Genomic DNA, 14,221 nt, shown 5'->3' on the forward strand with positions numbered 1-14,221 from the left:
TTATAAGCTTTTTTAACTCATGTGCATATCGCCTCACTCTAGGTCGATGTCCTTCCAGATTGATCCTTCCACAGTATAAAAAAGGTTAAGAGACATAAGACAAGTATAAAAGAGTAAGAAAGTTTCATATGCCAAGGAATACAAAGGCTTGAATCTATCGCGTAAAAGACAGCTAGTGCACCTGTAATGTATTATGTATACATACAAAGAGCAACCTAAAGAAATGATCCCGGCATCAGATGGAACCCAGCAATAAAAATAGTAGATAATAGAACCAAAAAAAAATCCAAACCTTTACCCTAGACTAATTCAACCTTGCTTAAATTGTACCATCTAATTATGGAAAAATCCCTTCATAAAGAGCTTGCTTTGCATTTTAACAAAGCAATCTACCAGGTGGAATCAGCTGGCAGTTTCCTCTCAATCCTCATTTAAATGGTTCAAAGACCTTTCTGAAAATAAACTCTACCCAGTTCAAGTACTCAGGTAAACTCTATCATCAATTCAGAAAAAAAAAAAATGCATACTCGGTCTCCATGTTCAGTTTGTTTCTCGTACTACCTCCTTTTGAGAGCTCATACTCAGCCTGTCAAAAGCAAAGTTTCAGAAAAATGAAGAGAGGAAAAAACTTGGTAATCCTGCAAAAGTTAATTTTAGTTCTACACAACATTCTCAATACTTGCAAAAACAAAGTTTGACTTAGATGTCACAAGGACCACCAAAAAGGTTCGATTTTTTCTCAGAAACCCCCCATAATTTTATAATTTGTACTATGAAAGTCACAACATTCTAGCTGATTTTCTTGTACCTGTTGCTTGGCATGATCAAAGGCCTCCATCCATTTTCGGGCTTCTCCAGCATTAGCGACAGCAATCTTTAAGGGGAAAAAATCCACACAATTGATAGTCATGTCCTCATAACAGGAAAAAAAGGAGCCAATTCTGACTTTTTTTTTTTTCTTTTTTTATGAACTTTCAATTTCTAGGTGACAGTTTTTAAGATCTGAATAACTTGAGACCACAAACTTACTTCTCCCTTTTTCGCCTCATCCAACCGATTGTAAAACTTTAAAACATAAAGATCCTAGCAAAAAGGAATCGCATTAGCAGCAAAATCTTGCTTCCTTTATCTCCTCAAAATAGTAAAAAATAAAATAAATAAATCCAAACATTTTTCGCTAGTCAGAACAACTGATAGAAATAAAAATAACAGAATAAATAGTTAAATAAGATGGCAATCCATAAATTATTAACAATACAGATGACACATAAATTTACTAGGACCTTACTCCCTGGTTGACCTTCCGACGCCCTAGCTCCTGCACCAAAAGTGTGGGCCCTGCAACACCCTTCCTAATGGGTTTCTGCACCAAGAAAATGTTGAACATAAAGTTCAAGATTCAATAAAAATAAATAAAAAGAAAAAGTTGAAGCAAATAGTACGTGTTATAGCAAGACCAATGTTATAAAATCAACACTTGCATCCTCAAATTATGTTTCTGTTCTCAAATAGTATGATGGTTTTCTCTCACTTTGCTCATGTACGACCTTTTTGAGTTCATAATCTTACTTATGCAACGAAGAACTGTTTAAAAAGGAGACAAAAGCTTATATTAACAACTATCTACAAAAGGCTTACCAACTCAAAAACACAGAAGCCATAGGAGGAAACTAAAGCAACATTTAAAACCCAACAGAAAACTCTAAAATGAGAATAACCTCTTTGCAAGATAATCACAATCTCATATATTTGTTAAGGACAAATTTCTATTTGTTCTCTTTGTTTTGGTTAAGTTTACTTTTCTTATTTTCTAAAGGTTTTCTTATTTAAAAATTCATCTTTCTCTATGTTCAGCTGGATCAGGTTTCTTGTTATATTAAATTTTTTACCAATTCAGGATCCATATAGTGCACCGATACCCAATGCATCATCAACCATTGAAACATATCTATCACCCACTTCACCATGACTTCATCAAATCCCTCCCACCGAAGGTTCTTCATTGCTGATCTAGAAAATCTTCAGCCAAAAACCTATGAGGAAAAGCCATTAAGCTAAACTTGGATATCCTAACCATTTTGCCAACACTGAAACTAAACTCACTCTATAGTTTATACTACTTAAGTGTCCATTTGGTTTAGCGGTTTCAAAATGCAATTTGAAAAAGTACCAATTTCAAAATGCAATTTGAAAAAATAACAATTTCAAAATGCAGTTAATATTCATCAAAAAAATTCCAAATAGCGATTTTTTTTTAAATGCCATTAACTTGGTAAAATTGTGGTTTGGCTTTTAAAAATGTACCCCTTGTCAGTGATTTGACCACCATATTTTTCAAACAGACTTCCAAACGGATCAATTTCCACAAATTTGTTTAAAAACAAGCTTTTGGCCGCGATTTCGTGAGGCCAAACACGCCCTACATCCACTATTCCAATTTCCAAACCTTCAAGGTGTCACCATAAAGCGCAGATTCTTTAACTTGACATTATCATTACTCGTTAGGATTTTTTTTCTTTCCAAGTTCCACACTGTTTCAAACACTTCAAGTTTGACCAAACTAATTGGGACTACTATAAACTTGAAGGGCCTTGTGACTTGTCCAACTGATGTTCACCATCTTCCTCTTCAGCGGTGTGATTCGAATAAACTCCACATAAAATTTCACACATCCACATTTATCACAATTAAATCAAAACCAAGAAACCAAGAAAATCCACCTCAACAATCAAACAAACAGCTGAATACACAGAAAACATAAAATTGAGAAGGAAAAAAAAAACTCCAAAAGTAAAAAAGAGAAAGAGAAAAAGTGCGTTTCTCTTACAATGCCGGGGTTCTCGCTGGGATCACGCTTGTACATCTCTACGTACTTGCCCCGAATGAAGAGGAACCTGAGGTGGCAGTACTCGTGCCCGATCGAGTTCACGCCCAGATGGTATACCCACCCTCCTACAGCTCCGGCTCCGGACCCGCCCGAGCTTTCGGACCCCTCGCTCCCGCTCTTCCTCAACGGCGTCGTCTCCATCGTCCTGCTCGGCGTGCTCTCGCTGCTCGCATACGCAAGCTCTGCGGAGGATCCGAGTCGGAAGTGATGGTCGTCGAGACACTCGCGCTTTTCTCTCGAATCTTGTAAGAGTATTTTTCTATTTTTGAAATATATATTTTCTACAGTTTTTTTTTTTTTGTTATCACATATTAAGTTAATAAATTTAGCTTTAATTATACGATATTGAGTAAAAATAAAACAAAATTTTGTTTGGCCTAAACAATTTCATAAATTAAAAGCCATCATTTTAAATAAAATCACAAAAAATATATCATTTCAAAACGCTTTTTTTTAAAATGTGTAGCAAACAATAGAGAATTTTTAATAACATATGGTTTTAAAAGCTAACTACTATCTATCTCTAAGAGGTAGCTCAATTAGCAAATTATCGCAATTAATTTGCTAATTATCGCAATTAACATATGTTTTGGTAGTTTGAAGAGTAAAGTATCGCAATTAATAGTTTAAGAGGTAAATTATTATTGAAGTGGTAGTTTGAGAAGGTCAAGTAAACTTTACCCTAAATAATATTAGTCATGTTACAAATCATTTTCCATAATATATTTGCCATTTACTACCTTTTTGAATTATTGACGTATTAAAATTTCCCTAATTTTGTAAATATCCTAAACCAAATATTATGTGCTTAAAATTGCGAAATGTAAATGGCAGAATAATTATTCAAAACCTAAGAATTTCACGTAAAATTATCTAAAGAAATTGGTTTTAACAGGGGGGGTTGGTGATTCTCACTTTTTTAATATTCTTTTTCTATTTCCGGGAAGATGGGCATTGTGGTGGGAGGGAATGACGATTGTCGTGTTGGATTTTGAATCTGGGCCGTACACGTCATTTCGCGAGTCCCATCAAGGTGGGGCCATGTACGTTGTAATATGATAATATCTTCATCATTCACCTTGACGTGCAACCGTCCACGTCAAGTCCGACCGATGATGGTAGGCGGTTTTGAAAAGTCGACGCTAGGCAGATGGAAAGTACGCGTTGTGGAGGATGGGAACGAAAGTCGAACGAAAGGAGGGTTGCCACGTGGAGAGAGATGGGTGAATCAAATCTTGGTATTGTCGCTTATCCATTTGGGTGTAAAATTAAGCTCAAATGGAAATGGTTTGGCAAAGATAAACCACGTGTCAGATGGTGAAGACAAAGCTATGTCGGCCAACTTTTTTTTTTTTTTTAATAAGTCAATTAGATTGTGATGTGAGAAAAGACGAGTTATTATGCAAAAAAATAATTTAGTTTTTACAGTCAAATGTCGTTCATTGACTTAATAGATTCTGCTAGCTTGAAACGTTAGAGCCAATAAAATTATGATACTTATCCTATTTAGGTCAGTATCACACTAACAAAATCTGTTAAATTTGTAAACGTAATTTAACGATAGAGACTAAATTGTTTTTTTGGCATACTTTATGGACTTTTGAGTTCTTTTTATACCACAGGGAATTACTTATAAATCACGTATACAATGACTAATTTTGCATTTTTTCCAAAATAAAATGCAAAAAAATCAATAATTTTAATGAGTTGCAAACAACTCCTATAGCATATTTCCAACAATACTAACAATTTTAATTATCAGAAATATTTATTTATTTTTATTGTATTTTGTTTATTAACATTTTCAATACAAGTTATAATAGATTATTTATTTTACCCTTTATTTTATTTTTAATATTTAACTCCACAACAATCTTGAATCTTCCTCTCTCTGGTCTCTATCCAGTATCCGCACTAGCACACTATCAAACATCTTGGCCATCTTGAATCTTGAATGTTCCTCTCTCTGGCCATCCATGTACAAGAATTTCAGCACAATTGGTTGCCACTCATCTTGTCATCTCTGCCTGCCCTATCGTCTGACGCGCTAATCTTCCGACTTCCTCCACGCCCATCCCAATCGCACTTGTCTTATTCATCCTTAAAAAATCCAAAATGACTATTCTTTCTAAGAATGGAATAACCGTAACAGGATTTCGGAATGAGATCTCCTAAATTTTTTTAAAAAAATTTGGGAAAAAATATAAAATCAGTCATTGTGGTTTATTTGATTTGCAATTAACTCCTTGTAGTATCAAAATGAACTCAAAGGTCCCTAAGGTATACCAAAAAAATAAGTTAGCTCCTATGGTAAAATTTTGTTCGCTGACTTATCAGATTATAATAATATGAAACGTTAGAACTAATAAAATTGTGATACTTGTCATATTTACGTCAGTGTCCACTAACTGAATCTGTTAAATTAGTGGACAAAATTTGACTGTAGGGATTAAATTGTTTTTTTGGCATACTTCGGGGACTTTTAAATTCATTTTGATACCACAAGGAGTTAATTGTAAATCAAGTAAACCACAAGGACTAATTTTTCATTTTTCCCTTAAATTTGATATTCTCAAATTTAATTTATAAATATCAACCGTTTATCTCATTTAAGACATATTTCAGCATTTAATGAGGAAGCTACCTCAAAAAATTTAACAAGCCATATTTCCTTATTAAATACTGATACATGACTTATTTTAGTGAAAATGATCATCTACATTTCAAATGAACTGATAAGAGTATCTCCAGAACTTTCATTTTACTACTCAAAATGAACTCAAATCACCGGCCACTCCACTAAAATCACCACCCAACCGAGAATCAATTAGAAATAGTCCTGACATTTACAAGCTGCTGGGAGAGAGCAAACTTGGGGTGAGGAGGTCATATGAGAAGGAGGAAGAAGAGGGAAAACAAGAGGGTGAAGAGAGAGGATCTACGAAAGGGTGGACTTGTTGGTATGGAAGAAGTGGTTCATGTCTGCACTCATGGTCCTTCGAATGGTTGGATTTGAGTTTGTTTGAGGGAGAGAGATGAGGCACTGCCCTGGCTTGATTTTTTGTCTTGTGACCTTTCATATTTGAAAGTTCACTGTAGCAATTGTAGAGAAAAATGCTATTTTATAGGTACTACTAGAGGAAGGAAAATTGACATAATGGTTAAATTTATCTAAAATGCTAGTTTACAAGTACTGCTAGAGATGCTCTTAGAATATTCAGTTAACTATAGTGAAAGAGTATTTTTGTCTTTTTACTTTTTGAAGTGACAAAAATACATTCTATTATAACTAACTAGATATTATCCAGTTCATTTGAAATTGAGAAGATTCTAATTCTTAAGAAACTTAGATGAGATGAACGACTGAGATTTATGAACTTGAAAATCTCAAATTTAAAGAAAATTATAGGGGATCTCAATCCCAATATTTCTTTAAAAAAATCATTAGAATAGTATCTCCCCTAAGTAGCGGACCCCAACCGGGTGGTTGGCCACTCCAACATGCCATTTGATGGCTACAACCACCTCACGTGGTGATCAGGGGTAACACCGATGAGGAGGAGGCAATTCCTTTGTCCTATTAGAAGTTGGTGCCTAACTAACTTTCAAAAAATAAAGATTTTTAAAGCTAGTTTGGCACCATAACTTTCAAAAACTACACGGCAATGGTTAAAGTAGGCCTTAATTGAGACATAGGTCCATGGCTGATGCTAGGATGGCCCAATAATTTATATTGCTACACTTTTCTATGGGCCAAGTACACATTTATGAAATTTTTGGCGATCTCAATCCCGGTATTTCTTAAAAAAAAAATCATTTGAATAGTGTTTCTCCTAGGTAGCGGACCCCAACCGGGTGGTTGGCCCCTCCAACATGCCATTTGATGGCTACAACCACCTCACATGGTGATCGGGGGGGGTAATACTGATGAGGAGGAGGCAATTCCGTTGTCTCATTAGAACTTGGTGCCTACACTTAGGGGTGGGCAAAAACCCGCCCAACCCGCAGACCCGGCCCGAACCGCCCCGCCCCGCCTCGCCCCGCGCGGTTTTTTTGCTTATTTTTGCGGGTTCGGGTAGGATTTACCCAACCCGTGCGGGGCGGGGCGGGTTGCGGGTATATGAATTTATTTCCTGCGGGTACCCGCCCCGACCCGCCCCGACCCGCATGACTATAAAAACAAAAAACCCTAACCCTAAGTTCATAAGTTTCTTATTTTCAGCCGCCTCTCTTCCTCTCTCTGTGACTGTCTCATTTTCTTCCGCCTCTCTCCCTCTCTCCGACTCTCTTGCTCTCTCTCTCTCTCTCTCTGGTCTAGTGGTCTGTATGGTCTGCTCTCTCTCAGTCTCTCATCTGCGTCGCCACTCCACATCTTCAGAGACCACGAGCTGCAGCGCCGCTTCCTCTTCTACAAACCACGATCCAGGTTTTTTTTTTTTCCTCTCTAGACCTGTTTCATAAATGGATCGAAACAGATCTGATGTTGGGTTGTGTGTTTGTTCAAACAAATAATTTTATTTTTTCCATTGTTTATAGGTTTTTTTTGGGGCTCTGTAACTTCTATTGTTGGGTTGTGAGAAGAAAGAAACAAAGGAGAATGGAGAAGAAAGAAACAGAGACGAAAATGGAGGAGAAGAAAGAAACCCGCACAACCCGCAAAACCCGCACAACCCGCCCCGATCTACCCCGCCCCGTTCTACCCCGCCCCGCGCGGATATTGTGCATTGTCCTCGGGTGGCGGGTGGAGATTTTCAGAACCCGCAGTGTGCGGGGCGGGTGAGAAAAATGCCAATCCCCGCCCCGCCCCGCCCCGTGCCCACCCCTACCCATGGCTAGCTCTGCAATTAGCTCTCTCTCTCTTCCGTGTCTCACTCTTGCTCTGCCTCTTCCCTTTCAACCCAAACCCAAACCTCCCATGACCAGCTATTTCCTCTCAACCCAAACCCAACCCAAACCCCCCCATGGCTAGCTCTGCAATTAGCTCTCTCTCACTCTCACTCTTGCTTTGCCTCTTCTCTCTCAACCCAAACCCCCCATGGCTGTTTGCAAGTAGAAAGGCATGTGAATTTCAATAGTATATTTATTTGGCTTGATTTACAAATTTGGATATGGCCAGCTATGGTGAGATTTGATTTACAATTTTTTTGGGGGAGTTTTTAGTGATTCAAAAGACTTAAATTTGTATCATAAATTCATGAACAGATAAGAGAGAAACATTGAGAGAGAGAGAGAGAAGAGAGAGAAAATAATGTGAAAATAATATTATATTCAACAATCTAGTGTGCAACAATGAATAGCAATATGAAGTTATTCACTGTAACAGTTAAGGTGTAATAGTTAATATAAAGTTATTCTATTGGAACAAAAAAAAATGGCAAAAATAGCTAAATGTAGCTAATATTTATCTTTTAGCTATATACTGCTGGAGATGCTCTTAGGCCTCAAAATCTACTAAGTTGGCTCTAATTCTACCTCTTTGCTAACAAACCATATGAGAGTTCTCTTGACAAGCCTCGAAATTGTTTTCCACCCTTTTACAGGCTTTGTGGGGTTGAGTGTACATCTCTGGATGCATGATACAACCAAATTGTGCCACAGAACTTCCAAACTTACGCTTCATTTGTTTTGGCGTAAAATGGCTTTTAAAAAATATTTTTGTATATTTTGGTACTTGGTACGACAAAAAAATAATAGTCAATGAAAACTATTTTCGAATTGATCAAAAAAGCTTCTTTAATTTTTATAAAATAAATTTTATTTTTTAAAACATTAAATCATTTTTCGAGTTTGAGCTTTTTATTCTCAAATCGCCGGAATGTCATTGGTCTACCACCTCGTTGAACCTTTGTTGGCCACCGTCATAACTCAAATTTTTTAAAAAATATTTCATAGTAATACTTTTTATGTAGAGAATAAAAATTGATTTTTATAAGTTAATATGATTGAATGAAAATATAAAAAATATTTGTGATTTTTTATACCACTAAAAGGTTAAAAAAGAAAGAAAAAAAATTCCTAAAAATGATTTATCTGAAAAGACTTTACGTCGAAACAAATGAAGCCTTAATTAAAGAAAAATGATATAATTCATTATATTTTCAATCATCTCTATAGTGATGAATTTACTATTGAATTTGTGTGGTATCTATATGAGCCTACAAATCTAATAATTGATATATTAAATTTAAGGATGAGATGGTTTAAAAAAAAAAAAAAAAAAAGAATTCTATCATTTCTCATTAAATTTAGATCAAATTATGATTTTTTTTTTTAAAAAAAACCTTCTAAATTAAGTTTTAGGATAAACTTCACTAAGGACCCCTAAATTTTCACCCGTTTTGAAATACTCCCTGAACTTCAAAATCTCTCAATTTAATCCCCTGAACTTTTAATTGCTCTCAATTTAGATCCTTCCGTTAATTTTAACCGTTAAAAATTAAAAAAAAAAAACTAAAATATCCTTAATTTTTGTTATTTTTTTTAAAATAAAAAAACGTTTTAGAAGTTGAAATTTTATACAAAAGTTAAGGGTATAAACGTTATATGACGTTTAAAATCTGACAGAAGGGTTCAAATTAAAAGCAATTGAAAGTTTAGAGGACTAAATTATGAGATTTTGAAGTCCAAAGAGATATTTCAAAACTGGTGAAAGTTTAAGAATCTTTAGTAAAGTTCCCCAAAGTTTTAACATTCATAAGGCATATCTAACAAAAGGGAGACCCAACCCCCAAAACCGATCAATTTCAAGAAGAAATCACGAATTTAGAGCACAGAAGCAGGAAAATATAACTGTAAAAAAGAAAAATAAGCGACAAGATGAATAATGAAGTGATTTCAGGGTTGAGAATGCAAAGATGAGTATGGATTTGATAGAAAACCGGTGACTGAATATACCTGCAGAGCCGCCGTACCGTGATCCGGCCGCCTCTCCAAATTTTCTCAAAGGATTTGGCAGATCACCTCTCAAAACGAAAGATACACAGGAGGAAAATAGCCCTGAAAAACCTCTATTCCAGGAGGAGTGACAGACTTGCTTTGACGTCAATCTACCTGTTGCGTTAAGATTCCCTGGAAAAAATGAGAAAGTATGGAAAAAGAGAAATGGTACAATGTAATGGTCAAATCTTAGGTGGCAAGGCCCAGGTTGGGTGAATCATCATTAAGTTTCCCTGGACAGACGTGCTTTTCGTTTGTTGCTTTTTCTTTTTTAAAGTCAATAACCATGGTTCGCTTAACTAGGATTGATTGGGTCTTGCCATCTAAGATTTTGCTTTTTCTTTTTTAAAGTCAATAACCATGATTCGCTTAACTAGGATTAATTGGGTCTTGCCATCTAAGATTTGATAGCGTCATCTGATTGCAGTGGCATTTCTGTATGAAAAAAAGGAGAAAGTAGTTGGCCAGCTGGAATGCAGATCGCCCAAAGAAAATTAAAATAAAATGACAATTTTATCCTTCAAAACCGAATCCGTTTTCTAGAAAGTCATGGGGGCTGGCGTGTAGTGTGGAAACTGGAAAAGAATAAGGAACAGTTCCCACGGAACCTGACGTGGCGCTAGCGAGTTGTTAGAGTAAATTGGGGTGTAATGCTATTCGGAAGCATTTTGTGCGGAGAAATGCTTCACTTCATTCTGCCCACCATCTCCTGTAGAGAGAGGAGATGGTGGGTAGAATGCAAAAAAGCATTCTCCTTTTGTTCGGAACCTGTCCACCTATCCGTGCTTCTGCCGTGTCATGAGTTAACCCCATTAGGGGATTTCAGTCCATTCCAAAACATTTCCTTATTGGTCACTCTACGTACACTGATTCTTACTCGTACTAATTACTTCATGGCTTAGTATTTTCATTGTAATTCTTGAGACCACATGCACAGATGCACTGATCTTAAAGGCAAAAAGAAATTGAGCGAGGCCCACAGTAAATTGAATGAGTGTGGCAGGCTATATAAGAGTATCAATCCTAGCAAATAAGCAAATCAAAAGTTGGTTTTTTTATTTTTTATGAATAAGCAACTTTATTAACGAACAAATCAAGAACACATCAACAACTAATACAAGCTTGATAAATAGACTGCAAACAGCCTACACAGAGGCCAAAAAACAACAAACAGTAAAAAAACTCTAGCCAACAGCCCAAAACAATTAAACCAAACCTTTACAGAGGGCTAAACAATAGTCTCAAAACAGAACCAAAAACCAACAAAATAGAGGAAAAGGACCCTATCCTCAAACAAGCCACATATAAAATCTACAGCAACACCCTTACAGAGGAAACATATTATCCTCAAAACAAACCGTCAAAAACCTGCAACATATCATCAACAAAATAGACTTTCAAACAAGTTCCAATAGGAGCAAAGTAAAATATTCTCCCTAGTACTAGTCCTTGGGAACTTTCCTTTCCCAACAATTCTAGCACGAACTTCCCACAATACTTTCTTCAAAATCTGCTCCTCAATGTGTGGATGGCCTTCATGCTTAATTTTATTTCTAGTGTACCAAATGTTATAAACTGCAGAACCCAAAGCCAGCCTACAAAGCAAGCCTTTAAGAGTATTACAACTCCAAGAACTACATCCTAGTTGAAAAATATCCTACAATATAATAGGGGGATTAGCCACTTTGCATCTAGTTATACAAAACTTCCAAATTCTATAACAAAAGTTGCATTAAAAAAATAAATGGTTTCGGCTCTCCATTTGATTCCTGCAAAAACAGCATTGAATATCTCCTTTATAACCTCAACTCAGCAACCTTACTCCTGTAACCAACCTATCCTTCATGGCAAGCCATAAAATGAAAGCTTGCTTAGGAATGGCTAAAGAAAACCAGACTTGTCTCCACCACTCAATTTGATCCTTTTTTTTTTTCCCCTCAGAGCCTTCTAAGTATCTGAACTTACATAGATACCTTTCCTAGAAGCAATCCAAATAGGTTTATTACAAGAACCCAAACTAATTTCAGTAAGCCGAGTTTGAATATCCACCAAGGCGTCAGACCTAGCAGGCCTCCAAAACCATTCTCCATTATGGACAACAAAAGATAATTTTGCCTCCACATTACTTTGAGCATCATAAAAAACTCTAAAACTATACTTCTCAAGAAGAATGCCATCAGGATGCCAAAAATCTATCCAGAGATGTATATTTCTTCCATCCTCAACCTCAAATCTCAAGAACTTCTTAGCAGTATCCCTCAACTTGAAAAGTTTCCTCCAACACCAAGAGCAATACTGTGGTATATTGACACTCCAAAAACTCCTATGTTTCAAAAAATTTGCCTTAATCCGGGCCACCCATAAAGAACCTGATCTAGCAAACAAACTCCATATGTGCCTAAGCATAGAGGTTTTATTCCAGACATCAATTCTCTTCAGCTCCAAACCACCCTCTTTCTTAGGAAAACAAATATCATTCCAAGCCACTTTTGCTTTTGTAGCCTCCACATCCTTCCCATTTCATAAAAACCTATTAAATTTCCGCTCAATAACCTTTATAACCTTCTTAGGTAGAATGAAAAATGTTTGTCCAGTAAACTTGCAAACTATATAACATAGAAGAAAGAAGCTAAAGCCTACTTGCATAAGAGAGATTTTTGAATAACAAATAATCAATATATATAACATATAATTGATGCAACATGAGAGTGATAAATATCTGTGAAAAGTAGTATTATTCATGCCCTCTATATGAGCCTGGGGCACATGTAGTTGTTGGAGGCACATAGTTTGTAATCAAACATTGAATAGAAGGGTGATTTGCTTTCTCCGTGAGAGACTATATGCATAGAATGCTACTTATTTTTTAAAAGCTCTGTTTGTTAAAATTTTTATTTTTTTATTTATTTATTTATTTTAATTTCCTCTTCTCAAAATAAAAACATTAACAAATAATTCAACCATAAAACATTCATAAAAACATAAAAACAATTTTCACATTTATATCGCAGCAGAACATGTTAACAATCAAAACCTAATTTGTCCTTTCAAATTTTTTTTTTCTTCTTTTTTGTTTTCACGGGAGGAGAATGTTTCTTGCATTCAGTTTAGTTGTTCTTCATGAAAATGTTTCTTGTATTGGGTTTAGTTGTTCTTCATTGCAATACAAATTTGATGATGGTTTGTGCCTAGCAAATTAAATCTTGTATTTTATACTTGCAAGTTATGTTAAGGGGAAACTTTACTTTAAACCCCTGAACTACCGCGCATTTTGAGAAGACTCCTCCAAAATTCAAAAGCTTTGAATTTAAACCCTTCAACTTTCAATTGCAATCAATTTAAACATATCCGCTAGTTTTTAAACGTTAAAAGTAATACAATGACTATTATACCCCTGACTTTTTTTAGAATATTCCAAATTTACCCTTAATTTCAAATTAAAATAATAATAATAATAATAATCAAAAAAAAAAAAAATCACAAGGTGACCCATGTGCGGTTGGGCCACCTTGTGTCCATTTTTTTCAAATTATTTTTCTTCATTTTTTTCATTTTCTATTTCAAAAAATTAAAGGGTAATTTTGTCTTTTTAAGGGTTTTAATGGCAAAAATTGACGGAGGAGGTAAATTGCGTCAAATTAAAAGTTCGAAAATAAAATTGAGAGTTTTTAAAATTTAAAGAGGTCTTCTCAAAATACATAATAGTTCGGGAATACTTCGTAAAGTTTTCTATATACCAATTAAAGTATTTAACATGTATGGTCTTTGCTTCCTTTCTCGCATTCTTTCCAAGATGCAAATTAATGGAGGGTAAATGCCTATCCAAAATTGGTCCTCCGGGCTTCCAATCATTTGAAGATGATATCTCAGCATCTAAGGAAATATCTTCCTTGTACGGAAGCATGAGCTATCAAACACATAATGCATAAATATCCGCCTTTTGGACAACATCATAAATAGAGAATTTTACTCCCAAAAAAAAAAAAAAAAATCATATTGCTTGATTCATACTTCATATATATTCACATACTATTCAAGATCAGATGCTATATGGAGTCATTATCAACCATGTAATTACTTGCAGCCTACTCCACTAAATATAAACTTTTCCTTGGAAGGAATGTATTTTGTATGACCCCAAATGCTTCACATGAAAGATATAGATTGGGTGTAAGTATTGTATTACCCAAATACCTACGCATTTAACATGTTTGTAAGCAAAATTCATCAATAAATCAACACACTATTAATTCCTTAGCTATATAATATTTGTCACGCCCTGTGCCATCCAACACAGTACGTACTGTCAGGTACATTTTCTATGCTATATTACCTCAAAGAGTTGCCTCTATCCTGTTTGATCCAATATATATATATATATATATATATATATATATA

General features: G+C 35.3%; 2 protein-coding genes across 5 annotated transcripts in view; one reads left to right on the forward strand and one right to left on the reverse strand.

Annotated features, from left to right (window-relative positions):
- Positions 1 to 3,149, reverse strand: LOC132190419 (protein ENHANCED DISEASE RESISTANCE 2-like). The gene is made up of 6 exons (XM_059605409.1): positions 2,828 to 3,149; positions 1,289 to 1,363; positions 1,030 to 1,083; positions 809 to 874; positions 562 to 586; positions 1 to 65 (listed from the first exon to the last, which is right to left on the reverse strand). Exons 1-6 carry the CDS (start codon positions 3,026 to 3,028, stop codon positions 34 to 36), a joined length of 453 nt encoding a protein of 150 aa, XP_059461392.1. The 5' UTR covers positions 3,029 to 3,149; the 3' UTR covers positions 1 to 33.
- Positions 1 to 14,221, forward strand: part of LOC132190344 (EG45-like domain containing protein) — a 30,234-nt gene that overhangs the window by 6,895 nt on the left and 9,118 nt on the right. For 2 of the 4 annotated variants that reach the window (XM_059605304.1, XM_059605308.1), the window contains exon 1: positions 14,093 to 14,133. The exons of the other annotated variants lie outside the window; for them this stretch is intronic. The gene's annotated coding sequence lies outside the window, so the exon portion shown is untranslated. Of the gene's footprint in view, positions 1 to 14,092; positions 14,134 to 14,221 lie in introns of those variants that run through there. 4 annotated transcript variants of the gene reach the window in all.

Source organism: Corylus avellana, chromosome ca8 (assembly GCF_901000735.1).
Source record: "Corylus avellana chromosome ca8, CavTom2PMs-1.0".
Lineage (NCBI taxonomy): Eukaryota > Viridiplantae > Streptophyta > Magnoliopsida > Fagales > Betulaceae > Corylus > Corylus avellana.